Below are 26,413 nucleotides of genomic sequence, written 5' to 3' on the forward strand. Positions count from 1 at the left end.
AATCGTAGCATAAGCTAGTTCAAATTTAGTAGTAACTGAAATAAGTATTATTATTTATTCTACACCAAGAGTGAGATGTTAAATTAACTAAATTTAGCTAAAGCTAAGCCACTTCCTATTGCCCCATTGCATGTATCTCAAAAAATATTTGTTATGTTTTCTTCTTCGTGTCTATTTTATTATTATGTCGATTTTATTATTATTTATGTTGTTTTGATTCTCCATTGAGGAGATTCCTCGATTGATGGGTAAAGTTTATCCGGCTGCGCTGGCCTTAGCCAAGCGTAGACGGAGGAGACTTTTCAGTTACAAATCTAAAAAATTCGGGTAATACGACAAGTACTGAGGATAGCGGCTTTTTGGAGAAGTAATTGTGTAGATTATTATTAAATTACTTGTATGGGTACAAACTCTATGCGGAGAAAATACAGATATGCCGGTAATGTGAAGATTACAGGTGTTACGGCCATGCATCAGCCCAGATCTTAAAGATAGACATAGCCTAAATTGGCGCTACTCCAAACGTTCCCGTGCCTACTAATTCCAATGGTTACCAGCTCTATTCTTTATCGTCATCGATTGATCCAGTCGGGGAGTAACCTGGATTCCTTTTATCATAAAATGTCTGAAGATCCGTGCCTTATAATGAAAGAGTAACCATGAATATTATAATCGTCAAAGGATTAAATGCTTACTCAATAACGGGAGTGACGCAAACATAATTGATAGCGGCAAGTCTGTTGTGGACATTTGCAGATTTACAGCAGACGTGTTGATAGCTATAATACCAACCATTTCCGAGGAAATTCAACAAAAGTTATGTTGTGATAGGCTCAGGACACGAAATTAAATGAATTGAGGTGGTTATATACTTCGTAGTTCAAACGCAATGAAGGTGGTAGAACCTTTTGTGGTACGACTCCGGCGGCACCACCGCCACTCCTATTTCTGCCTTATAACAGTAGCGTTAAGCGCTGCTGTGTTCCGTTTTGAAGGGTGTGGCAAGGGAAACATACTTTTCCGAGGCGTTTCAGCTTAGTCCTCAAGGGTACCGGCGAATCTGTGGCCGATCTCAGGTAGGAATATCTAATCATATCTGGGGTTGATTACAGATGTCCATGGGCGGCAGTAGCCACTTACCATCAGGTGAACTGCATGATTACAGATAATGAGTGATGTTACTTACCATAAAATGAACAAATATAGCACTTAGTTATGGTAAAATAGTACATAAGTACAATAAGTAGTTACATTACGACCAAAATCTATATCCATTTTTTTAAGTCTGTTTGTCTGTTGTTTTCACACATTTGAATGTCGCGAATTATGGCCCAATCCTTCATTGCAAAGTAACTTGTTTCCAACAGTATACAAATAATCAGTTAATTCAAATTTTCCGAATTTCCCCATAACTTTGTAGAGCTAAAATAGTCTTATTGTTTCACACTTTGCATTTCTACAGCTTCTTTCTTCAAACTTATTTCAGAACTTTAACAGGACTTACGAAACGTGAACCGAACTTCTGCTTATCAGGCTTCCGTTATGCATTGTCCAATTTAAAAATATCACGTCTATTCAGAGATACTTAGTAATAAGTTACCTACGAAAAATGTTATTTATTGAATGCCTAGTCACACTTACTACCACAATATATCGATAACATAGTGTATTCGCGCGAACCACATTTTGCTGTCGAAATCAATAGTGTGGACTGTATTGACACCGCGAATGAGAGTTTTTTTTTTTATAATATAGGAGTAGCAGAGGAGCATGCACTTCACTTGATGGTAAGTGGCTACTGCCGCCCATGGACATCTGTAATCAGCCCCAGATAGGATTAGATATTCCTGAACTAAGCCACAGATGCGCCGCTACTCCTGAGGACTAGTATGTCTCCCATACCACACTCTTCAAACCAGAACACAGCAGCGTTTAACACTCCTGTTATGAGCCAGAAATAAGTGTGGCGGTGGTGCCGCCGGAGTCGAACCTCAGAGGGTTACCGTCAACTGACTAATCCATTGCAAAAAAAAGTTTTTGTAACCATAATACAGCTACAAGAAGCTTCAGGTATGCCATTCGTACATAACCACAACTTAGCGAGATTTTGTCGCTACCATGTTGTATGGTTCTAGTACATGTGAACAGGCTCTTTGGATAATATTGGAGTTTTTTCGATCTATACAGTAAAATTTACTCGACAAACTAGTCACGGACGCAATTAAAGTGACATACAGATTCTATAGACACTAAAAAATCTGCTACAACAAAGACACGATGTCTATTATGGACATAGCTGGTGATAATAATATCAATAAATCAATATTGCCATTTTTTGCGTGATTTTCGAGACGTTAAATAGACGTTATAAGGAAAATGTAGTGATTCAGACACTTTCATAAAGGACTCTTACATTATCATAGGCTAGGGTTATATGAATTGAAAAGTAGACACAAACTAAAAGTATCAGTCTCATCACATACTAAGAGTATGTACCTAGCATCAGATTGATTTTCTATTTAAATTAGTTGATTAGCGTGCCTTACCATTTACTATTGAATGGCAATGCATGTCAATGAAAAAAATATTAGTTAATATGATGATTCACTTTATTAATCAAGCATTGATTTCATATCGTATTTGTATATTTTTTTTTAATTGTTGCAACCATATTAATTTGACTTGGTTTCCTTAAGTGCTACTACCCTTGAGGACGTTTCGTTTGCGCTAAGATTCAATCTTACTTGAGGTTCTTCAATTAATCAATTATTATTCAAGTTGGAAATATAATAAAAAAACAGATATAATTCATTGCATTCATTTATTTTGGAAAAACAGTTATTTTACAAAGTGCTAATGTATTCTAATAAACTTATTGGTGTTATACGTTACCTATAAATAAATACAACTTACTATAAAATCACAATCCCAAATTTTCAAGTTAATGTATACAAAATCTTACATCTATATACAATACATACGTAAATACATGTAAACCTTCTATATAATAATAGTTTTTCGCAAACATCTGTAGACTTAAACATAAATTCATTGTAACAATATTATTAGGAACTAATTAATTTACTAAATCTAAAAAGTAACTCAAATAAAGCTTTATAATACAATTGAGAAAAAGCTTAAAATTAATTGTATAGATACGCGCTTTTTGAACAGTTAAGAACAATTTTGAAATTAAAAATAAGAGTACACTTTAATTTGTGGTAATAAAAATGTTTACGTCTCATCACGTTAAAAAAACGCGTCATGTTGTATACAATAATTCATATTTATAATACATACATTGTTTATACAGTTGTAAAACATTAGAAAATACGATTCTATTGAACGACAGCTCCAAACTTGAAAGGCACGTAGGATATGTGTAAATCTGATATGATTGTACATAATTGTATGGTAATACTATGTAAGCCGTTCTGAACAATTTTCTGTACATCCTATTGCCACTATACTTTATACAATCAGGGTAATTAGTAGAATAGTCAATGAACTCTTCCCATGTCCATACCACCTAGTTGACCCAAGTATGGGTAGCCAGACTTAGCCTCAGTCGGAGAGTGAGCATGAGATGCGTAGTGCGAGGTGTTCGTTCCGAAAAATGAACTGTAACAAAGAAACATACTATAAATACAAGGTATAAAGCATAAAGGAACTGACCTATAAAACATAAATCGATATAATTTAGAAAATAAAATAACTGTCATCTTAAAGGACAAGGGCAGAATGTATTAAGGGCTATTTATGGATTTGCATTATTTTATTACAATTGTTAGTATTTTTTTAAGTTTTAAACGATTTGGAACGTTGTGAGTCTATTTACAATAAAGGCAAAACCGCTGCCAAAAACAAGTTTGAAAATTGTTACCTACCAAATATTTATGGTTGCAATAAACCTTTGAACCTCCGTCAACATACCCTACGTAATTGACTATCACGAAAATAATATTAAAAGAATAGTTGACCCGGCAAACGTTATGTTGCCATGTAAATCAAACAATATGAAGAGTGAACAACCCTTATCACTTTGGGGTATGAAAAAAAGATAGTAGCCTATTCTCAGACTTTCTGAATATGCATATAAAATTTGGTGAAAATCGGTAAAGCCGTTTCGGAGAAGTTCGGTAACTAACATTGTGACACGACAATTTTATATATAAGATTTGTAGCGCTTTAGAAGTTTTTATTAAATATGCTTAAATAATCGATGTCAATAAAAACTCGGTATAAATAGTAGGACAAACAATCAGGTTTCGATTTTGTAACCATCAAAACACTTTAATGGATTTATAATTTAATAAAACGATTTAATCGAATGAGATAATAAATTTTGCGGCTATTAGGTAACCATTCGATAGACAATAAGCAAATCGATTGCTATTTTGACGGTTTGAAATAAAATAGTCAAATACGAGTCTAACTCGCACTTCTTGAGGTTCTATATTTTTTTTAGTATTATATTTGTTATCATAAGAGACATAAAATTATATGTACTAAGAAAGTGGAAACTTATACTACTGTAGTATTAATATTAATTATTAGTAATGTTTCTATAATTGATATTTGTTGTTATGGCAAAAATTTCAGTGTCTACTAGTTTCAGACGAAAATAGAGATATGACACATGGACAGACAGGCGGACAGCGGAGGCTTATTAATACGGTCCCGCATTTACTCCTACGGAACCCTAAAAAACGTGAGCGTGAGAGCGTTGCTGCTACCGCGCGAATGAATGAACGAAATGAATGAATACGCAGTGAGTTGTAATTGATACACATATCGATCGAAAGTACCAGACCCTGAGAACCTATGAAGCATAATAATAAGAGTAATCATAGAGCAAGCTTCTAATGCCGCATTGTAATTGTTGCTTAATTTTGGCCTACCGGAGTGCGTAATGACCGGAATGATACGAGTAAAACTATTTAAATGATAATTTTATGAAATCAAGAGACTAAAACATGAGTTCATTCTGAATACAAGCGTTAATTATTCTATTTTTATTTTCCATTCTTTGTACTACTGTAGTGAAGGCAAAGTAAAACTGTTATACTATTCTATACAGTAACTTTCGTTCTTAATTTAGTATTATTTTTCTATGTCAACATAAATGTTAATTCGACTATTATTAGTTTATAAGCAAATTGACTATGATTAGTTTCTAAGTAATTCATTTCAACTCAAAAGCCTTACGCGATGAAGTTAGAAACGTAACAACAAAACCAAAATATTTTCTAATAAGGTGCTAAGTTTGGCAACTCATTAAAATATTAATAAACGCGAGCTCCTAAGGCACCTCGCTCATTACGTAGCAATTTCACTTTCACGAGCAAACGTTGCCTTTTTAGAAACCTTGCCTAATTATGTTTCATGTTAGGCACAAAGCAGGTGGATGAATGCAATCAGATTCCCGATTAGCGAGCCGAGGATATCATTATTCATTACCGAAAGCTGCCGGCAATAAGTGGAACGACACGCAACAAGTGAGTTTTCCAACGACTCGAGTAATTAATCAATTATCTAGCCACTTCATTGTTTGCTGAAACTTTGTTGCTTTGGTCCGGCGAGCGATAAGTTTTGTAATGTAAATTAGATGTTTCGAAGTAAACTTAGATTACGTAATGAACAAAATGTATATGTAATAAATTATAAATAAAATTAAACACTTATTTATGACACAATATAATTATCAAACGAACTTGCTAATAAGTTTAAATAAGTTAAATTAACTTAGTAAGTCACCGCCGTCCATTAACTTTCATAACCAACTCCTAAAAAAATTACTTCGATATAATTTTAATTCTTAAACTACATAAATCAGTCACTTGAATTAAACATTCGTATCATCATTATACGTTATTATTAATTTCCTGTACACAACAGTTTAGAAATTGAAATCATAAATTAGTAATGAATCTTCAAATTTTACTACGAAATAGAAAAGCTTTTAACTCTGTCACCTGTCCTTACCATGAGTTTTCAAAACATCCCACAATTTTATGTTACTTTTACTCAATCCATTATTCTATTCCGTTTGCTTCAGTAGACTGAGTAAACGTAACAATAAGTAAGTGCTCAAGTCTTTTTGTCTACCTGTTACATGTTCGCAAAAAAGAGAAACAAAACATAAAGCGCCATTTTGTCAATTTAGACGTTTAATGTTACGTTACTGACACTATAGTTCTGATACAATCCACTAGGGGCGCTGATTGGAAAAGTGTATGGTTGCCCATACGTAAACAAATACCAAAACAGTCATATTTTTCAAAACGTTAAAACTCATGGTAAGGGTACTGTAAATGAACTACCAAATGCACGCACGAAACTACAATAAATTCAATCGAATACTAATTTGAGCGCAATTTCGTTCACCTGCATCCATCAATCACTATTGAACGGTTCGAGCGCTGACCAGGTTCAGTGTTTAGGAAGTCGAATGCAAATAGCGCAGATAAGTTTTAATACCAGCTGTGGGCCAGTTTAATGGTCGGGTTCACTACACTAATGTCACGTTCCACCTCCATTAATTGCGAACGGCGGCTACAAAGCAATGCGTTTATCTGTTTTCCGCATGTATTGTGCTGTATGATCGTGAATCGGTCCACATAACTATAGTTTAGAAAACCTTTCGAACGGTAAAATGTGTGCTCGGTTTGAGTCCTTACTGCTAGGTCTGACCTCGGGTTTAATGCATTCACGAGAAATTGCTTTACGGTAACTTTTCCGCTCCTGTAAGTACATTGGACGGATCCATTATACAAATTAAACTTAAACCTTAGTCAGTTTATCCTCGATACGGTAATAGGTATTGTTTCTAATCCAAAACTAAAGTTGTCTCACTTATTAAACTAAATCATATTAATTGTTTTAGATTGTAGAGCTTTTGGTGATTTTTTTATAATTTTACTATACTTACTCAATTTTTTAACTTCATATTAATCTAAATAGATGTAACACATACCTACTCGTTCAAATCAAATATTATTAACAAAAATTGACCGTAAAATTAAATTTGAAATGAAAAAAATAAGAAACCATCCGATAAAACTACAAAGGTGGATGTTCATAATTGTTTACAGGTAGAAGCTTCTTAGACATTGCAAAATTTATTTGCAGTCAATTGCCACTTAATAACTAACTACCAAGCAATCATTACTATGACAAGGACTTCTTCAAAACCACCATTTATGATCATTCTAACCATAGATTATGCTGCTGACAGATTTACGACGAACGTTTATTAACAGCGATCAAAACAAAGATGTCCTATCAATTAATAATAAAATACATTTAAAGGATCAAAGGTTTATGATGCATTTAATCAATTAAAATTGAATATTCAATACCAAGAACACATAATATTTAAGCGAACCCGAAATCTACAATAAAATCTGTTAATGATATCATTATGTAATTTAATATCTTTATTATTTCTATTCTCCTAAATTTATGTCACCTTCATTGATTTTAATGAGTACATTTGTACTATATTTTAATGACCATATGTTGATAATTGTAATTATTTTAGCACTTAAAAACGTTTTCATGAATAAAATTTAAAGACTCCGCTTCTTTGGTGTTACGTCAGTGGTTACCTAAACAGCTAGATAAGATTCATCACCATATAAACGTGGTCAGCCCATATGTTATTAGAATGTAACTCATTGTGCTAAGAAAGATATTGTGTGTGGTCCAATGTAAGGTTTATAGACGTGCTTTGTCTCGATAACACAGATAAATGTGCGCCGTATAGAATATCGACAATGAGTTTGACACACTCTTTCGTAAAATGTGACACACACACTGTGACAGAGTGCACACGTGACCCAAGATTAGTGTTACGAATTTTAATGGAAATTGGTAATTTCTTAATATCAAGCCAATCGGTATAATGGGTAAAAATTCAATTAATAATCGATCAAAAATGTGTATGAAATTCGCAGCCCTATTGCGTTCACGATCCGATCGCCGTATTACGAAGAGCGGCCTGTAATAACTACCCGCGCGGCGTATAATGGCCGACTTCTTACACTCTTAATTGATTAGCGGCCGCTCCGACTAATGATAAAGGAAGGTAAAAAGAAATAAAATGAACGCACCCCGATTTGCGATCGAGGCCCACGCCTGGACGTTACGCCGCAAATGAATGAGCCACCGTTCGTACAACTTCCGATAGATTATTGCTTGCACTCAACAAGCAATATCTACCTACACGTATTCGTGCCCAAGAGCTTTAAACTACCAACTCGAGTCCAAATCGATAAAATTTCCTTCAAACAGCCATTTCGTTCGGTAATTTAAATAGATGTTAGTCAAAGGTCAGTTTATTGTAATTGCATATTCATCTTGTGAATCTAAGTCGGAACGCAAGTAGCTAAACATCAATTATTCATAAAGCCTCTAGCTCGCCGCCAGGGATTATAGAGACATTACAGGTAGTTCATTTTATTAATAATTCAGATGGTCTATTAGACCCATTTTGTAATGGTATAATAAACTTACCTATAATTTTCCGGCCAAGCGCCTACTTCCGCGAGCTTATTCTGTGGATGACCGCTCAGCTGCCTCGAGGTCCAGTGGTTATGCGCCGACATAGCGTGGTCTTGCTTCGCGTAATCTCCATAGCCATATGGATGGGGCATCGCTTCAGAAGGTGCATATGTGGAATGTTGGTACGTAATGCCACTGGGTTGGTTGCTTGGACTTGCTGCTGTCGGGCTCGAACTAGGGGGAGTGGGTTCAGTTGGAGCTTGCAGCGGTGTAGGGATTTCTGAAGAATGGGACAGTGGAGTCAGGTTTCCAGAAGAGAACGAGCTGGATGTAGGAGGGTGTAAAGAAGAAGCGGCAAGAGCCGACTGACATACGGGAGCAGATAATCCTGATTGGTGGAGAGACGGAGCGAGGGCTGAATTCAGGACAGAACTCGTGCCCAATGCAGAGGAGTAGGACTGTTGCCAAGAAGCGCATTGCGCGTTGAAACTTGTAGGTGGCTCGTACTGTTGATGGACGGACGGGAAAGCGGATTGTAAGGACATTGTGTTGAAGGCACTTAATTGTTGCGAGTTGAGTTGCTTCCTGAGGCGGGCTCTTCGATTCGAAAACCATACCTATAAAAGAACCGATACATTAATCCTATTGTTATTTTCGAATAATCTTACTTTCGAGTTTTAATCTGGATAACAAGATTTGCCTCTAAAAATAGCGCCGTTTAGCTTGTTGTTTTCAAGAGATTAAACGATAATCCTTTAGACGGCAATCGTGAAGTGCATTTAAGTATTCTTAATAAAATTAATCTAGGTAAGCAAACCAATAAAAGCAAATACGAAAACCATTAAAACCTATCTAAACTTAAAGCTATGTTCGGTAATTACAATGCAGAGTAAACTCGATTACATTTTGTTGAAGCAATTATTAGGGGCGATTAATTCGACAAAAAGTGGTAAAGGAACGGTAGCGCAACATGTGGTGGATCACTTACAATGTTTTAATTAATTATGTTGGTAATTACGTTATTTTTTACGTCACGCTGTTTTATGGGCGGGGGCGAGTGCAACAATGAGGTTGTTTGATTACGTCCTACTGTAATCAACCACACTTTCAAATTTTGTAAGAAGTTACACCGAAGTTACTTCCTTTTCACTTAAGGGAATTAAATTAGTAGGGTCATTTAAGTTGAGAAACAAGTCCAAACAAAAGTATCATTATTTAATTAGAGATTAAGGTTAAGGTAAAACCTTCTAAGATTGCGAAAATAAAGTTTAATTTGAAGCTGCGCGATTTGAAGAAAACGCTTATTTACAAAAATAATTATTCGTATATATTGAAGATAAGCCTCTTCAAAACGCATTCAACTCAAGTAGGTGTTCAATTATACTATTGGATACCACCAAATATGCAATGTCCTTTATATAGTCAAAATCTACAACAATATTTACACACCCGACGTTTCCTAATTTAAAAGATCTACAATTTTACATGTCACGATACTAAATGAGCGTCATGCTTCGATCGTTCTTATTAGTGATCGAAGGCTTCATGCAACATTTTAAAATAAGTGTATTGTATCAGTTTTTAAGAGATTTAGTTACCTGAACTCTAGCCTCTGTAAGTTTAGTCTTCTGTGCCAACTCCTCTCGTGTGTACACATCGGGGTACTGAGTCCTTGTGAATGCGCGCTCCAAGGCTTCCAGCTGGTCTCCAGAGAAAGTGGTTCTGGACCTTCTTTGTTTCCTCTTCAGTGTAATACCAGGCTCGGATTCAGTGTCAGAATCCTCGCATGATGAGGGACCTAATAACAAAAGAGAAATATGTTTGATATCTAGAAAATGGGCTTGATACTATAGGGTCTATTATATAAGGCATTGCAATTTCATGAATTTTACATTGAAGTACAATCTGTTTTTGAAATTCTTTAAAGTTGTATAAAAACTCATCATAACACTTATCTACATATTTCATTCTAAATCTATTATTTACAGCGTTCTTTTTAAAGTCAACAAATTCAATTAAAAGTTGGGAGTCAAATTAAAAGTTAAAGTACACGAAACCAAGCAACTTTTAAATATAATTCTATCCAAAGACTAAACTACTTTTCTATCGGAAAATCCCTTTAATTTTCAAGTTAACTTCAGCTATATAAATGTGTAATGTGACTTTTTTGTTTCACCGTCTCTATCATTAACTACAGTAGTGCTACCGGCCACACGCGCTCCCGATTAAATTGAATGCGACCACATTGTATTGCATAGAGCCTTCTAATGAGTTTCAATGGTCTTGGTAAATATTACGTTAAAATGTGTTTTTACTTCTGTTTTAAAATGATATATGATAATTATTTTGTGGTAAAGTTACATACGTATTGGGAGATCCAAAAAAAAAAACAGACAATTCTAATTTTAGGCACAGTTGCTCTACCGAGATATTTTGACTGGACTTTATGACGAAACATTAATGTCTAGAAAACCTGTTCAGGTTTATTACCCAGATATAAGAAATTTGTTAGGTTTTATTGTTATATAAACTGATTTTATATTAAACTTTTATTACTTAAAACCTGATAAATAAAAAACACAAATCGACAGTAGATACCTCTAGCAGATTGTATAAAAATTTTGATAATATGATATTATGTAGCTAAGTTTATACAACGAACTTATAGCATTATGAGGACCTTTGTAAAGCATTTCTACGGATTTTGCTACTCTGAAATACTTTTGCAACTCGACGTCGTTGTTACTTGAGTAGGGAATGTACAAGAAGTTCGGTCGAGCCTGGGGAAAGGGCCGCTTTCCCAGTGTAGACATTACTTTAGCCGCGCACAACTTAATATGCATAATCTTATCGCGGCGCAGAATCTCGGCAAACCGCACTCCGTCGTTCAACCGGGATATTAGGAGCGCCATTTTATATTGGATAGCTATACGGCACAAGACGTGCAGTACGGACAGATTGTCGTAATGCAAGGCCCGCGGCCAAACGCGATGGGATAATAACAGCTTTGGGTACTAATTTCATTTTTATAACCTACAATTTCCGAAGCCGACACAAGGGGCGCTGCTGTGGCGTGCGCGCGCGCCTCGCTCGCTTCACTTTTACGTGGATTATTAACTTTATACGCCATTTTGCGAAGTTTGCAAACGTTTCCGACAGTCTCATTATAGGAATAAAATTATAATAATAGTGTGCTTTAAACTAAATTAAGTGATTATGGTCTCGAATCAGCGCTAAAGACTATGATGACACGGCCAGTTATTTATGCATCATTATGTTGAAGGTTTTACGAATTAAAAAATAATTGAAATCAAATTTCTCAAGGATTTGCCTAAGTGTGTCTAAATGCATTATTAATATCTATTTTTGAATAACCTTGCGGTTGAAGAATAATCAACTTTGAATGAAGTATGACGGCTGACCCTTTGGTCGGAGAGCCCTGGAAACTAGTGTAATATGCATTCAACGCAAATAAGAACCGCATAACACCACTTCAAAAAGTTTTAAAACACACATATACTGGTTCTCTATCCCACGTAAGAACAATGCATACATAGTGTAGGCGTAAAAAAGTTTGAAAAAATAAGTTTGTAAAGTAAAATTGAAAAAAATACTTCAAATTTTGTAATAAATAAGTTTTCAAATTAAAGAATGATCATGTACTCTAAGTACATGTTTTTGTGTATTCATAACACTCATTATAGGAAATTTTAGCATGTGACACCAAAACATAAAAGCATTTTTTCATTTATAATATTTATGATATAGAAATCATCTATTTAATGAGGAAGCACCCATAATCGTGACCACAATTATAACATATAGCATATTGACTAAACAAAATAGTTCAAGGTAAGTATGACTTACCTAGAATACCATCAATGCTATGATTTCTTCTAGGGTCTGATTCATCTCTTTTGCCTCCTCTTATGAGTCGCGAGATGGAGCTCACAGACGGAGCAGTGTTTTTATCACAAATGCCTTCTTTTATAAGTTTATCTCTAATCTCCCAGGAAAATATACCTGGGTTTTGTCTCTTGAGCTCTTCGATCCTGTTCTCAACTTCAGGCGTCGCTACCCTCGGTTTCGAACCGCCGATCACTCCTGGACGGATGGAGCCAGTTTCCTGTTGACAAATAATAAGTATTAAATATAATAATAGAACTACTAATTATAGCAATATTGACATCTACCCGTGTATAAAAATGTAAATGAAGATAGTTATTTAAGCTCAGGGCTAGCAAACATTCACACGATACGAAAAAATTTTTTTTATTTGTCAGCCCGTCTGATGTAAATCGATTATACCAGAATTCTAAACAAAAGTTAAACGCTTCTGAACAAATTAACATAAACGATTAAACACCCTTTTACACCGGAAATATCTAGTTCTTGCAAAAAACAAAACGGCGTATCTGGGAATATAGAATTATGAGGCGCTTTTAAATATACCTAGCATGTTTCGTCCTAATAATTATTAGCGCAATTAGTTTTAACAGGCGCAATGCGCAATTCAATTCAACTGATCTATTTCCAAAAATATTGTCAATGGTGTGCTCTATCTATTTCTGCCCTATAAGCAGTTTTAAGCTATTGAGTTTTTAATTGAATTCATCATGTTTCATTTATACCTACTGAGTTAAGAAACTTATAGTAAGAAGTTGGATTTAAGAATTCTAGTGGCTAAATTTCATGCATTGTTTCATACTTCGGAGGGTAATTTAAGTTGTCAGGATGTTATCATAGGATAGGTGTCGTTAAACCTTTGATTTTAAAAACATCCAACATGAATCAAACTAAGCTTACTTTAACAATTCCAGATAATAAAAAGATATTAATAGAGGAAGCGTAGTTCTCTAACCTTAAAGAGATTGTCCCATCTCCAGCAGTGGTATCATGACTAACCCTTAGTTTAGAGTAATACACTCCATGTCGTTCCCTCTCTTATAGAGAGCGTCGCATGCCCAGCAGTGATAAATGGAATAGATTGCGGACCTGTGCTCTTAAAGTTTCAAGAAAAGTTGCTGGTCCTCACCTGGTACCTGTTGAGGATCTTGGAGACGCAGCCGTGTGAGACGCGCAGCTGCCGCGAGATGACGCACGGCCGCACGCCCGCCGCCGCCATCTCCACGATCTTCAGACGGATGTGGTTCGGCAGCGGACGCCCGTTGATGAACACACCCCCCAGTTGATTCATACGCCCCTGACCTGAAAAAAAGACATTTGTTAGACCAATTGCAAAATAAGCGCAGTACTTTAGTAGGTATATTTCACAAAATTTAAAATTTTGATGTAGAAGCAATATAAATTAATAGAAGTACAGTAAGTAGGTACTAATGAAAAGTTATTTTGCATTTTCCAATCTGTAAAGATCGAGTCCGCAGAAAACTTTTAAAGTTTTGTACTTTATAGAAAATTTAAAAAGTACAACAAATATAAGTAATAATTAATGTAAGATGAAAGTTTAACAACAGAGTACTGAACAACTGTAAATACTAAGAGTTGTGCCCTTTTCAGCCTTTTATAAGTCATAAACACACATTTATATATTTATTTCTATTTATACTTGTATCGGATCGTTGGTAAGGATTCAAATCCTATATAAAATAGCTTATTGTAAGAAACTGCATAATAAGTTAAAAAACAATATCATTTTGAGCTTACTATACTTATTACATGCCCACATTATTTATAACATATTCGCTACTATTCTATATTAATTTATTTACAATACATCTTACATTTTGTAATCTGAATTCACAATACAACTGAACTGAAAATTCAAATCCGTTTGGATTAACCGTAGATTGTAAGGAAATACCATATAATACATTCTATTATTGAATCTATGAATGGACTAATATGAAAACCCAGCAATGCAGCTACCGTTTCGAAGTCAAGTAGTATAATAATGTTGAAGGGAAGCAATTGTGCATTTACGCGTATTGTTCGGTACGCATTCATGTTACGTATTCGGTCAATTTTACGTATCATCGGATGTTCTCTCAAACAAAAATATCCAATTTCGACAAACACACTCGACCAGAAACGTATATACGTCGGTAATTCGGTATAACACCGACGAATTTCGCATCTCATTGATTTTCGTATAGTTCATTATTTCTAATTTACAGTGGAATCGTTTTTGTAACAATATTATTTTGGAATTCGTATTCGTATTGGTTTAGACGAGACTGAATACCTATTCCTTACCAGGTTATTTTATATATTTAGAATTAAAAAAAGTGTTATTGTTTAAAACACTAATGTACCATTTCAAATCAAGAATTCGCACACACACATACCTTATTTTCCCCAGTGAAAAGAAAGTCATCAAAAATTTAATTAATGTTTCATCACGAGATCGCGCGGGATAATTAAGTCGGTCCGTTCGATTGTGATTGCAAATAAAATCTCTAAGGATATAAAATATAACATTTCTGTATTTATTAAGGCGTGTGAGTAAAGTGTGGCTATTATAATCACATCACGGGCAGTGGTTGGAGACCACCTATCGTCAAAGGATGCCGCCGGTCGTCGATTTTTGCAACCTTTGTGGATGCATGTTACGAGTAGCTTCTATTCAGTCGAGTCGACCATAAGAAAAAATATGTTCGCTCCCCACAATAATTATATTAATATAGTCAGAGAAAATTCTAGCTTATTAGCTTGATGTGCCAATAATGGTAGTGAATAGCTTAGATTAGCTACTGGATACGTTGTTACTAAGATAATTAGGTATAAAAAACTTCCTTGATAAATCTCAGGTCTCACAAGATTTTTTATATAAAGATTAGTTGTTGTAGAAACAAAAAAAATACCACACACTAATACCACACGAATTGACCCAAATCCAATCTAAATTTGACAGCATTCTTTGTAGGAAAAAATGTAACAGTGGCATCTTCCACTTGTGGAGGCATTTATAGTTTATCAATTTCAAATAATTCCTCAAAGAAACCGCCACATGTAGGGCCCTAGACCCCTACTGGGAAGCACCGATCAATTAAACATCATGTCAACAAGTATGTCCTTTGATAATATAAAGCACCGAACAGAATTGTATGGTGGTCGAAAGTAAACCATAACACAAACAACTTATGGTTAACAGTTGTTATTTTCAAAAACAAAGATTTAAAATTTTTCGAAATATAACGTGTTGGAAATTTGGAACTAAATTTCTAATCCGTAAAGGTCATAATCGTAAGAGAATGGGATCTTTTGTGGTCAGGCTGGACTCATGTCGAGGTTCTGCAAGCGATCCCCATATTTTTTGTCGGACCACGTAGACGTTGCGGTGCCTCGAGAGCCCATGTTTTTAAGTGTTAATTTTATGTTCCCGAAATGTTTATGACGCATAACGTGTCCATAATAACTCCGCTATACAAATGTGGGTGGTTTTTTAATGTATCACTTCATTATGAGTCTTAGAAAAATTCTAAAATTCAGCCCTAAAATATTTAAAAACTGATAAAAACAATTTGTACCACATGAACAATTTTAAATACTTCAAACTTTACCAAACAATTCAAAAATTGGAATCTCAAATAATACTAACAATGTACCGTAAACTGATGCAGATTTTTTTACAACAATTCGTTGACTCAGTAACCTACATTCGCGATAAAATAAGCGTTTCATAGCAAAACAGGATCAGTCAAATGTACAATCGATGAAAGGTTCGCAATAAAGGAACCAAAGGGGCCTCAAGTGCACAATGCGTAATAGAAATCGCAAACATTGTAACGCTATTAACGCAAAAGGAGGCGAACTTGACAACATTGTTGGTAAAACTAATCGTCCGGAAGCATTGCCGATCATGTACCATTCTCTAACTACAATAGGAGCTACCAGGGTGGCATATTATTTGATAAAAAAAATAGTATTCGGCAACTCAGAAGCCGTACTCACGTGTTTTATTCATAGCAAACGCAAGACCAACTTCTCCAGAACATAATCACATACTAACATAAGATAGAGACACCGTAAGGCGAAACGTATAAAATTTTCTCACAATAACATAATCGTGTTCCGATTCGTTCAACCGCCGCATTCGTGTTAGACGAAATTGAAACAGAGTCAATCATTTAATGCTAAACGTAAGAGGCAAACCGTGACCGTATAAATGAAGATTTTGTTATTCACCATTCGCATTTCTGTGTCAACTTTAATTAGCAATCACATTTTCATCAACCTTCTAAGTACTGGCGGGTTATCATCGGCATTGTTGCTCCGAGATTGGATTTCCTAAGTCCATTTTTGCGTTACCGAATTTCATTTTCAATTACACCGACTCAGATTTCTTAATCTTGTAGCTCATCTCCGTTGCGTCGAAACGAAGAAACCGATCCAATTGCGTGTTTGGTAAATGACGACAGTATTGAAATTTTACTAACTTTTCTTCTTAATATAAACATTGTTTCGAGGGTCGCGATGTCTGGAATGTATAAATTGCTTGTCTCCGCCGTCTGGTGCTTTCGCTTATACTGAATTGTCTATGTTTATGTATCACAAATAGCTTATTAATTTCGTATCCACATTTTTATGCCCGCGTCGTGTACCGGCCGCGTTTATTGTCACGGATTATTGCTTTAATACTGGCACTGTGTGCTTGTGCCATAAGAGAAAAACGGCCAATAAAAGTTACGAATGCAATAGGCGTAAAGATATTCCAGCCGCATATTCGCCGCAACGCGCACTTGAAACGGGGATAGTCTTCGCAATTACTTACAGATTTAATACCAGACATTCCATACTTGCCGAATAACATCACAACTGATTTTATGAATAGAAATAACAATGTTGGAACGACTACTACTACTATAAATCAATATCGATTAGACTCGCGAACGGTTGTCAATTAACTAGAAAACATTACAACACGGTGGAATTAGTAACAAAATTTTTCACAGGTACTCGCCAACAGCGTTACAGTGATAGTTTAAAATGTTTGAAGTCGATATCGTGTTGTGTAAATAAATCGTAAACCCCGTTTTCACAATCATAATATGTTTCTGCCTGCAAATCAATTTCACGTAGCGACATTAATGTGGGTATAGTAAAATTTATATGAGCCTTTACGTCACACCATACACTTCTTTCATCCACATGTTGCTCCAACGATAACCGAAAGCCGATTCTATGGATCGGTCATCTTGGAAATCAACCGCAGTATTAGTCTTACATTCACACAAATTACATTTTTATGTATTAAAATGTATTGTATTGTAGTGTTGTTCTCTTTGTTTTCATTGCTCTTCTTACCATCAATTGTAATCGGTTTTTAGAAGTATATTCATAAGATGTAGACGATATGGGAATTCGTAGAACATTTATATGATTAAGATTACCTATTAAGATTAAAAAATCATGTAAAAATAAGGTCTAAGTAAATTCAAATGCCATGTCAACGAATTCAAATGTCAAAACTGATTTTAAGTTGTTGTATAGATCAAAGGCTTTCTAAGATGTTGCATTTCTACATCACTACAGATTTAAGCATATTGTGAAATAGTATGGTGTACATCTTTTTATAGTCAATCTCCGTGATGGTATTCAAAGCTGTTTCCCTAAAATAAAGGCTTAGCACTTAATCTGATTCGAAATCACACCGATACTTATTGCCATCATTACAGGCATTAGAAACAAAATTAATAAAAATTCAGTCGTGACACGAGATGATAAAGGCACTATCAAATTTCATTACCGACACTGTGATTTCTATTCGTAACCTGTTAAAATTCATTTATACACTAATAAAATAAGCTATTGCTATCCAAAATCAAGCAACAAAGAGAAGAAATGCCATTTGAATGGGCATTAGAATTGGGCGGCACTTACAAAGGCGGTGTCACTCCATTAAGCCTTCTTCAAGCATTCGAGTTATTCTGTGTGGCCCCAGTCGCGTGGCCAGAACGCAATCGAATATCAAATCAATTCTATTATATTATCATACGTTACTTGGCAAAACCCGTAATGCACGAAAGAAGGTGTTTGACTAATAATTTTGATGATCTTTTTCATATATCCAAAATAGTGATAGTTGAGTTAATCGCTTTACTACAAGGCTACATCATTTTTATTACATCATTACATTTTACTTCATACGTGCTTTAGAAAATCTTCCTAAGACAAGAGAGACGTATGAAGCGTCCTTAGTTCTCAGGAAAGCAACGTTTTTATAGTCGACCTTAAGTAGGACTTCAAATCTATATTTTGATTGACTACACCTACCAGCAAGTAAACCGCAATTGGAAGAGGGATTAGATAAGATTCTTTAATATTAAAATCATCTCAAGCAAGATGAGACAGTCTTAATAAGGAAGATATAAAAGCGCAAGTATTAAAATAAAATGCAGCTATACCTTCGACTCCTAACCCTATCTATTCTTACACTATATTTACTATAGAAAGTAAAATAGCTTGCTTAAGTTTCAAAGATTAGTAATCAGAAAAAAATAGACTTAAACCTGTTCCATTATCATATATACAGGCAACTGATTATAATCACTAAATATTACAAAATGGTACTAATCGGACAACGTATGATAAATTGGTTATACCTATACAATGGCCTAGTATGGTATATATCTTGGAATGAGAGTAGTAGATCAAGTAGTTTTGGAATAGTTGCCTCATAATAATTTAATTTATTTGAACTTATAACTTAGAATTTTATAGGGTTCGCCCTTAAACCCTCATCTTACAGTTTTGTAGGGTTCGTCTTCGCGCCCTTGTCTTTTACGTATAACTTTTCGTTATTAACGTTGGTACCCTAAGTATTTCAGAACTCAGTAACTTATCTCATTTCCTGAAAGCCCATCTGTCTTCGAGATGTAGTTTCGAATTCAGTATACTATGGTGAACTATTTTATTTTATACATGCGAATAAAGTTTAATATCGACATTGCAATTTAATTCAAAATTACGAGAATAGGTACAATGAAGTGATTCATTATATTTTATATGAAAGTGCAACTTTGTTTATAAAGAATCCTTACGCACTGATATACGGAAAAAAGCGATAGTTCCCAATTCTTCTCTTCCAGCATAAAATTAAAATACTCTGAAAAATGCGAATATGATTCATGGAACATATACAAATGTACAGGCATTGGTAGCAACTTTGAAGCGTTTACATCCACAGGCTGTGACCTAATGTGACCTCCGATGCCGTGAACACATGGTGTTTGGCCTAGCTATTCTAATTTCTCGTACATTACTCCTAATGTAGGCCTGTATCACATGTACCTATTTATAAAACGTATGAAACACATGATTATATTTTCTGTGGTATTTTTTTACTTACCACTACTTATATTTTTGTATTTGTAGAACTTATTGGTTTGATATACAGTGATGAATATTTAACTTTTAAGTAAACATATCATAATTATAAGTAGAAAAAAATATACTTTCGCTACAAGAATTTCAGACAAATGTAGAGAACTTGAAAAATAGTGAGTGAGTATGACAGTAAATGCATACGTAAGAATGAATAAGGCTTCAGATATGTGACTGCAGTAAAAAAATATATGCAGTTTTTTGTAAACCTAAACCATAAATATCGTATGCAACCCTTCTCACATAACAAGTGTAATTGTTACCATTGATTAAATTAAAATCAATACAAGTACCTTATAAAACCCGCCTTTTGTGTTAAAAAACATGTTCACGTACCACGGAGATAGGTTTTGTAAGTACGCATTTATTGTAATAATATATTTCGTATACGTTGCCTACTCCCCCATGGAATGACGGCCAACTGTTCAAATTGTGGCAACGCCTTTCGTGTCAACGAATATAATATAGGTACCGACGCCGTAATGAATGGAACTGAATATTTTATTTTATCATAGAGCCGTGTTTGAGAATGCCCTGTTTGACCTCATTCTGTATTCATACGGCGTTATGTACTAATTTGACGGGCCTTTTCTTTTCTATAAGGAATGGCCCCTTTGACGTGGTCAATGCGCCGCCGGTTTACTTATAGGTATTTTAATGAGCTCAGAAAAAAATTACTATAAGATTTATTAGTCTAAATATTTCATATAAAACATGTAAAAATATAGGCTTAGTTTTTACAGATTTGATTGGCTACAGATTTCATGCGTGCAATCTTTAGGTATATCTTTTATTAATTGTAAGATTGTAGAGTTAATATCATTTAGCAGTAAGTCAGGTGCAATCTAGAAAGTAGAGTTTGACTAGGAGAAGTTTTACTTGTTATACGAACAAGTTTTACGCGTCAAGAAACACGCTCAGGGCGAGTTCTGTTCTTTGACGCTACGTGTCCTTTGCATTCTAGAACTCTATTTAGAGTAAAAACTTTATCTGACTGTTGAATATCCTTTTTTATTAGGTACTTACTCGACAATCTTAAAAACATTTGACGATAGCATTGTACAATGTACAGTTGGAAATTAAATAATTCATTGCTTTATTTAAAAAAAAAAAAAAAAAAAAAAAACAAAAATAAAACCTCTAAATTATCTTAGTACTTATTAACATCTATAAAGCTTTTAATATTTTTATTTATAATTATACACATTACAAGATCATGTATTTCTGATTATACAGGTGACATTATTAACAAACTATTAAAACAAAGAGTCAAGAGCTTCTATTAAAAATATAGAACAAGATTCTTCATAATAACATTCTTCATACATCGCCCGAAGTCAAAAATCTCGAACACAAAATATCAATAAATCGATTCATCAATCATTCGATCATTACCATACAACATAATAACAATGCTCTATTAAGTAAGTAGTAGATATAATTATCCAAGCGTAGGTTTGCTGCTAAATATGCAAAAATTTCAAACTACATCTAAATGAATTGAACATCCGTTATATCAATTTGTTTATTAATAGATCGGCATAAATTATGGCAAGTGAGGGCCTCGTGAGGCATTTCGCGGGGCGGAGGGAGGCGTCATATTATGCGGGTAAAAGAGCCTGTCGGTGCCTTTGATCCGCGCGAACGCCGCTCGCGTTCAAGATGCGCGCCGCCTGTCCAACTCTGATATGAATGTGACTAAACCTTGATTATACTGACTGAACTCTTTATGGAGGTCACCAATCACAATCGCCGAATGTTTTGTTGTTTGATGGAAACTAAGCGGCTTTTCCGCTTTTGTGGGATTTGTGTTTTATAAAATCGTTTGGTGCAGTCATTTTAAAAATTAACATAAGTTTCGGGTTTAAATTGACATGTATTAGTATTTTTGTCCTGTAACTATAAGTGTCCCTTGTTCTTATTATTGGAGATTTTTTTACGTTACTATCACGTAACATTATATAAATGTCATGTTTGTCATTTTACTTTTACTTTTGGTTTATACTTTATTCTTTTTTTCAATACAAAAACTCATCGGTTATTATCATCTTATCTGTCTTAATTTGCATTGTCATCAAGTTCCAAGCTACCTCCGATACATCTTTTAGATCGTCGGAATTTCTACGAGAAATCTTAAAAGCTCCGTAAACGCTCTCTGGGGCAGCGATTCGCGTGGAAATTACAAGGTGCAGGCGGTGCTGATCGGTATCTGCCTTCATCGGCTCCGTCACCTAGCCGCGGGCGACGGCCGACCGTCATCGGGCATTATGCGAACCAATACCACCATTAACTTCCTTTAAATTCCTCCTTTCCTCATAAACACTCGGATCTTCTTAAGACAGTGTCATGCTGCGTTTAGATATAAGATTAAGATACAATCAGACTGTGCTTTACTCATCTTTGATCCTTATCCTATAAATTTAGGCTGAGCAGGTGAATCCATCGATAGGTAAAGTTTGCAAAACAAATATTAAAACAGCGTAACCAAAAATAAAAATGGTCGATATTAATTTTTACAAATCACTACGTGTCGCACGTTTATGAGTAATCTCCTTTCATCTTTTCGTATTATACAAATGTTTTCTGATCGTCGAGACCACAGCGAGCCGGCCGTGACACTAAGCCAGATTTATGTTTAAAAATGTTATATAGTTTAGAATCAAATTAAAGATTTAAGACTCGAACGAAAAGGGCTTGAGGGAGAAATCGATTGCAAGTATATACTTATATAGTTATATACAAGCCCCGTTCAACAAGGGTATGTGCTTGCGCATAGTCGACTAATGTGACTCAACCCGGAAATTGAGGCAAAATATACCTACACGTTGATTCCGATACCTTTTTCTTATTTATTTATTTCTTATTCTATTTTTTTATTTCTTAAAATAAACCCGGGGTCGATAATAATGAACGAGTAAACGGGTAAATAAATTTAAAACCTAACGATAAGTAATAAATTTTAAATAATAAAAAATTGTACATTACATGATGAAAAATAAATTAATTAATATGTAAGAAGGCCTAAAGGGAGGCACATATTTATGCTCTTCGCGATCTTGTAGAGAAGTAACAAAATTACTAAAACATAAATTGATAAAGTTTTTATATAGATACAACATACATTACAAAATATGCAAATGTATACTATTCTTCATAATAATTTCCCAAGTAGAATTCCAAGATAAAAAATAAATGCCAAGAGTATCGTCGGCATTCTTTCATGTCGTCCCTCTCGCTTCTTCTCAACTCTTTTACTTATAATGGTTTCTCTCTTCATAATATTACTTAGACGAAACAGGTCATAAGTTGAAGTGACATTTTTAACAATGCAGACGAAATGTTTTCGTATGGTAATGATTTATGTGTAAAACCGTGAGTGTAAGAACTTTTTGGAGCGCATTCGTTCGTAATTTATACAGCACAAGCTTTTGACTCTAAACGTGTAGCGAGTGGGGAAACAATGGAGTATTTAATTCTACTATAAACTAGGTGCCCCAACATTGCGACCAACGTATCCATCAAAAACAATGTAACACCACATCCTGTTATTCCACTGCCCTTTCTAATTCCTCGAAAGTGGAAGTATAAAAATATGGAACAGTAAATGTACGAGCAAAAACTTTAAACAAATACAGGAGTTGAAATTTACGAACGGTTGTCCGTAAAACCGTTGACGTATAAAGAAATGTCGCCCGTAATAAACGCCGAACAGAGGAGCGACAGTTGAAACAAAAGTTATTCAGTACTTTTATGATAGGTAATAATTTCTTTCAAATCTCGAAGACAAGCAAGCTTAGAAATCAATACGTGTTGATAATAGAGTGTTTTTGTCACATCGGCTCTTTATTATTAGAGTTTTAAGAAACACGGAAATGAATAAAAGTGGACAAAAGTAATGATTGGTACATTTGAGCATGTCTACTTTATCTAAAAGGCCATTATTACACGTAAATTTAAGACATTACTTTGCAAATCCCAAACTAGCGCCGAACATTAATCTCAATCCGATCTCTTATCTTAACGGATAATCAATAAAGTCAATTGTGCCTACAATAATGAGTCTTTGAGAGCGATACAAAGTGCATTTCTCATATTCACCGACATTTATCAGCAGAGAAATTTAAAATGTGATCAATCATCAAGTGTTTTCTTTTCAAATTAAGATCAAGATCATTTGAAGAATGACTTGAATGAGACAATAGAAGAAGTCGTGACAAATTATTTATTACTAGACAAACTTTCTATAGTCGGAGTCCTTGACCATTACTGAACATTTAAGTAAGCAAGGTTTTCTTATTAATGTAATGTTGAATTATAGTTTTTAGATAAAATTCTTTACGAACATTATCACGGCGACAATTTCAAACTCAATCAATAAAATTTCAAGCAATTATTTTGTCAGTACAAACATCTTTGTCACTTAAAAATAACAATAATTGACATATTAGATACATGAAAATAAGACATTAAAAAACACCGAATATATTTTTTGACTGATCATTCCGTTCCTGTGTATTTTTTACAATTGTATTATAAATACAAACCTTGATGTAACATCCAAAAATACATTTTGTGAAATCATCTCTATTCAACTTAAGAGTCCGTTTTTTATAACAGTTTCTAGTCCCAACGCGTGAGAATGAAATATTGTTATATGGAGGCAATAAATAGGCACTTCTATCCTTATAATTCCTTCATGATTTTATTGCTTTATGGTTTGTTTCGTCCCTTAAATATAATGAGAACATGTTCGTTAAACCTTTATGGTTCCATATGGTTATCGATCCCATAATTAACCACTAATCATCTGCTAAATGCTTTATATCATCTCCATGTAGAAGAAACATGTTACATCTTACACATCATTAGGAATTGGAAATTATAATGTATATTGTGTAAAATACTTTACTAGACTTCAAAAATCCATAGACAATACAAATGGGACTGTAATAGAGCGATAGAAATTATATAAATACCAGGAGGAATACCAGGAGGAAAAAAGAAAATAATTCAAACGATTCCGATTCTGGATTCACATGAAGGTACAAAGTTATTAAAACAAAAATAATCATCTATTCTAATCAAAACATGTCTTGAAAAATATATTTTTATAATTCATGAAACAAAATATTAAGTCGGTCTTTCAATAAGTTTTAACATCTCTTAATAATTGGTTCTCTCAAGGTAACTTTACATTTTTACAGGTTTTTATTATTTTTATCATTACAAAAGTACAACTTTTAGATGGTTTCATATAGATACGGTAATCCTTATTACATGCGAACCATAAAATGCAAACAGTACCTACCACAAGTATTTAGCTACTATTCTACTACTTAGAATAACAATTATCAGGACATTTTTTATGTAAAATTGATGTAATAAATTGTGAAGGACATTTAATTGCAAAACATTGACAAGGTTCAAAAAATAAATTTAGAAACATTTTACAAGTAGCAAAAACTAAATCTTAAAATTTAGAAGTTTGAAATAATGATAAAATGAAACATATACATTCATTTTTGATTATTGTGAAACAAAACTAACGTTAAGGTTAGTTTTTGAAGCAGTGACATATGTATCTACTAGTTCGATCACTTCAAGAATCCCAAAGCGCATCCGTAACGCGCACTAGAAAACAGATTGCAAATAAATTTTGAAAATCTTACCTTGAAAAGAGTATCCTGTGAAGTAAGGAGTCATATTCAGCGTGGATACAGCCATTGACGTTGATGATGATCTATCAGTTTCAAAGTACGGTTCGGAACACTAAATCAGTCCTAGCACATGCAAAAGTCCAAGATCACAAATTTAGTTCGACACTGTCACAGGTTGCACGCAGACATGATTACGTAAAAGGAAACTGCGTGTGTCTAATCCGTGTTACTTTGAAGACAGCTCAGTGGCCACTGACGTGTGATGTAAAGATGTATTTCGACTCTCAAGTGTAATCTTTCACAATCAGCGGTGCAACAAAAAATGGTCAAACTGGCCGCCTCCACAGCCTTCGACACCACTACACCTGATCTTTTGTCTCTTTCTGTTTGCGGCGCGCCTACGTCGAATGGCGGGTCGCCAGCCCCAAATTGTCCTTTCAAACCACCGATTTTTGTCCCTATTAATTCGTTGAAAGTTAATTCAACATATTTTGTACTTGGAATCCTCTTTTGATGTAGAATGAGAAATTTTGTTTCAGATATATGGTCGCTATTTTGGTCGGGTTGGAGCTGCGGGCACGCCGGTGTGCAAACGGGACAGCACGAAGCGTCGGATCCGGTATCTTCAAAGAGAAGAGCGCTTACATTTAACAATGTGTGAGTCGCGCCTGAGTCGGTGCTGCGTGACGAAAAACATGAGGCGTGTTGCCACGAAGATCTATGCCTACAACGTTTTGTGATTGGTCAAAATTAGTCCGGGGCGGGGTTTACTGCACACAAGGAAACGAATGTTAATGTGTTAGTGTGAGTTAATTGCATTATAGCTCGTTCGTGTATGATACAATTTGGAGTGGTTTATAATTTTTCAGCACTCCTAAGTATTACGTCGGAAACCTTTATTGTTTCAG

The 26,413-nt window shown here is 34.5% G+C and overlaps 1 protein-coding gene across 2 annotated transcripts; it reads right to left on the minus strand.

The window, feature by feature from the left end:
- Positions 1-2,804: 2,804 nt before the first annotated feature.
- Positions 2,805-25,991, minus strand: LOC140754034 (protein gooseberry). 2 transcript variants are annotated; one of them, XM_073088939.1, is made up of 6 exons: positions 25,518-25,991; positions 13,541-13,713; positions 12,373-12,631; positions 10,104-10,303; positions 8,518-9,122; positions 2,805-3,621 (listed from the first exon to the last, which is right to left on the minus strand). In XM_073088939.1, the coding sequence occupies exons 1-6, from the start codon at positions 25,570-25,572 to the stop codon at positions 3,501-3,503; spliced, it is 1,413 nt and encodes a 470-aa protein (XP_072945040.1). In that variant the 5' UTR covers positions 25,573-25,991; the 3' UTR covers positions 2,805-3,500. The 2 variants fall into 2 exon arrangements, with proteins under 2 accessions (XP_072945040.1, XP_072945041.1); XM_073088940.1 differs by having other exon boundaries at positions 12,529-12,631; positions 25,518-25,988.
- Between the last annotated feature and the right edge of the window lie 422 nt (positions 25,992-26,413).

Source organism: Epargyreus clarus, unplaced genomic scaffold (genome assembly GCF_041222505.1).
Source record: "Epargyreus clarus isolate Ecla_fem2 unplaced genomic scaffold, WU_Ecla_fem_2.2 ptg000027l, whole genome shotgun sequence".
Classification (NCBI taxonomy): domain Eukaryota; kingdom Metazoa; phylum Arthropoda; class Insecta; order Lepidoptera; family Hesperiidae; genus Epargyreus; species Epargyreus clarus.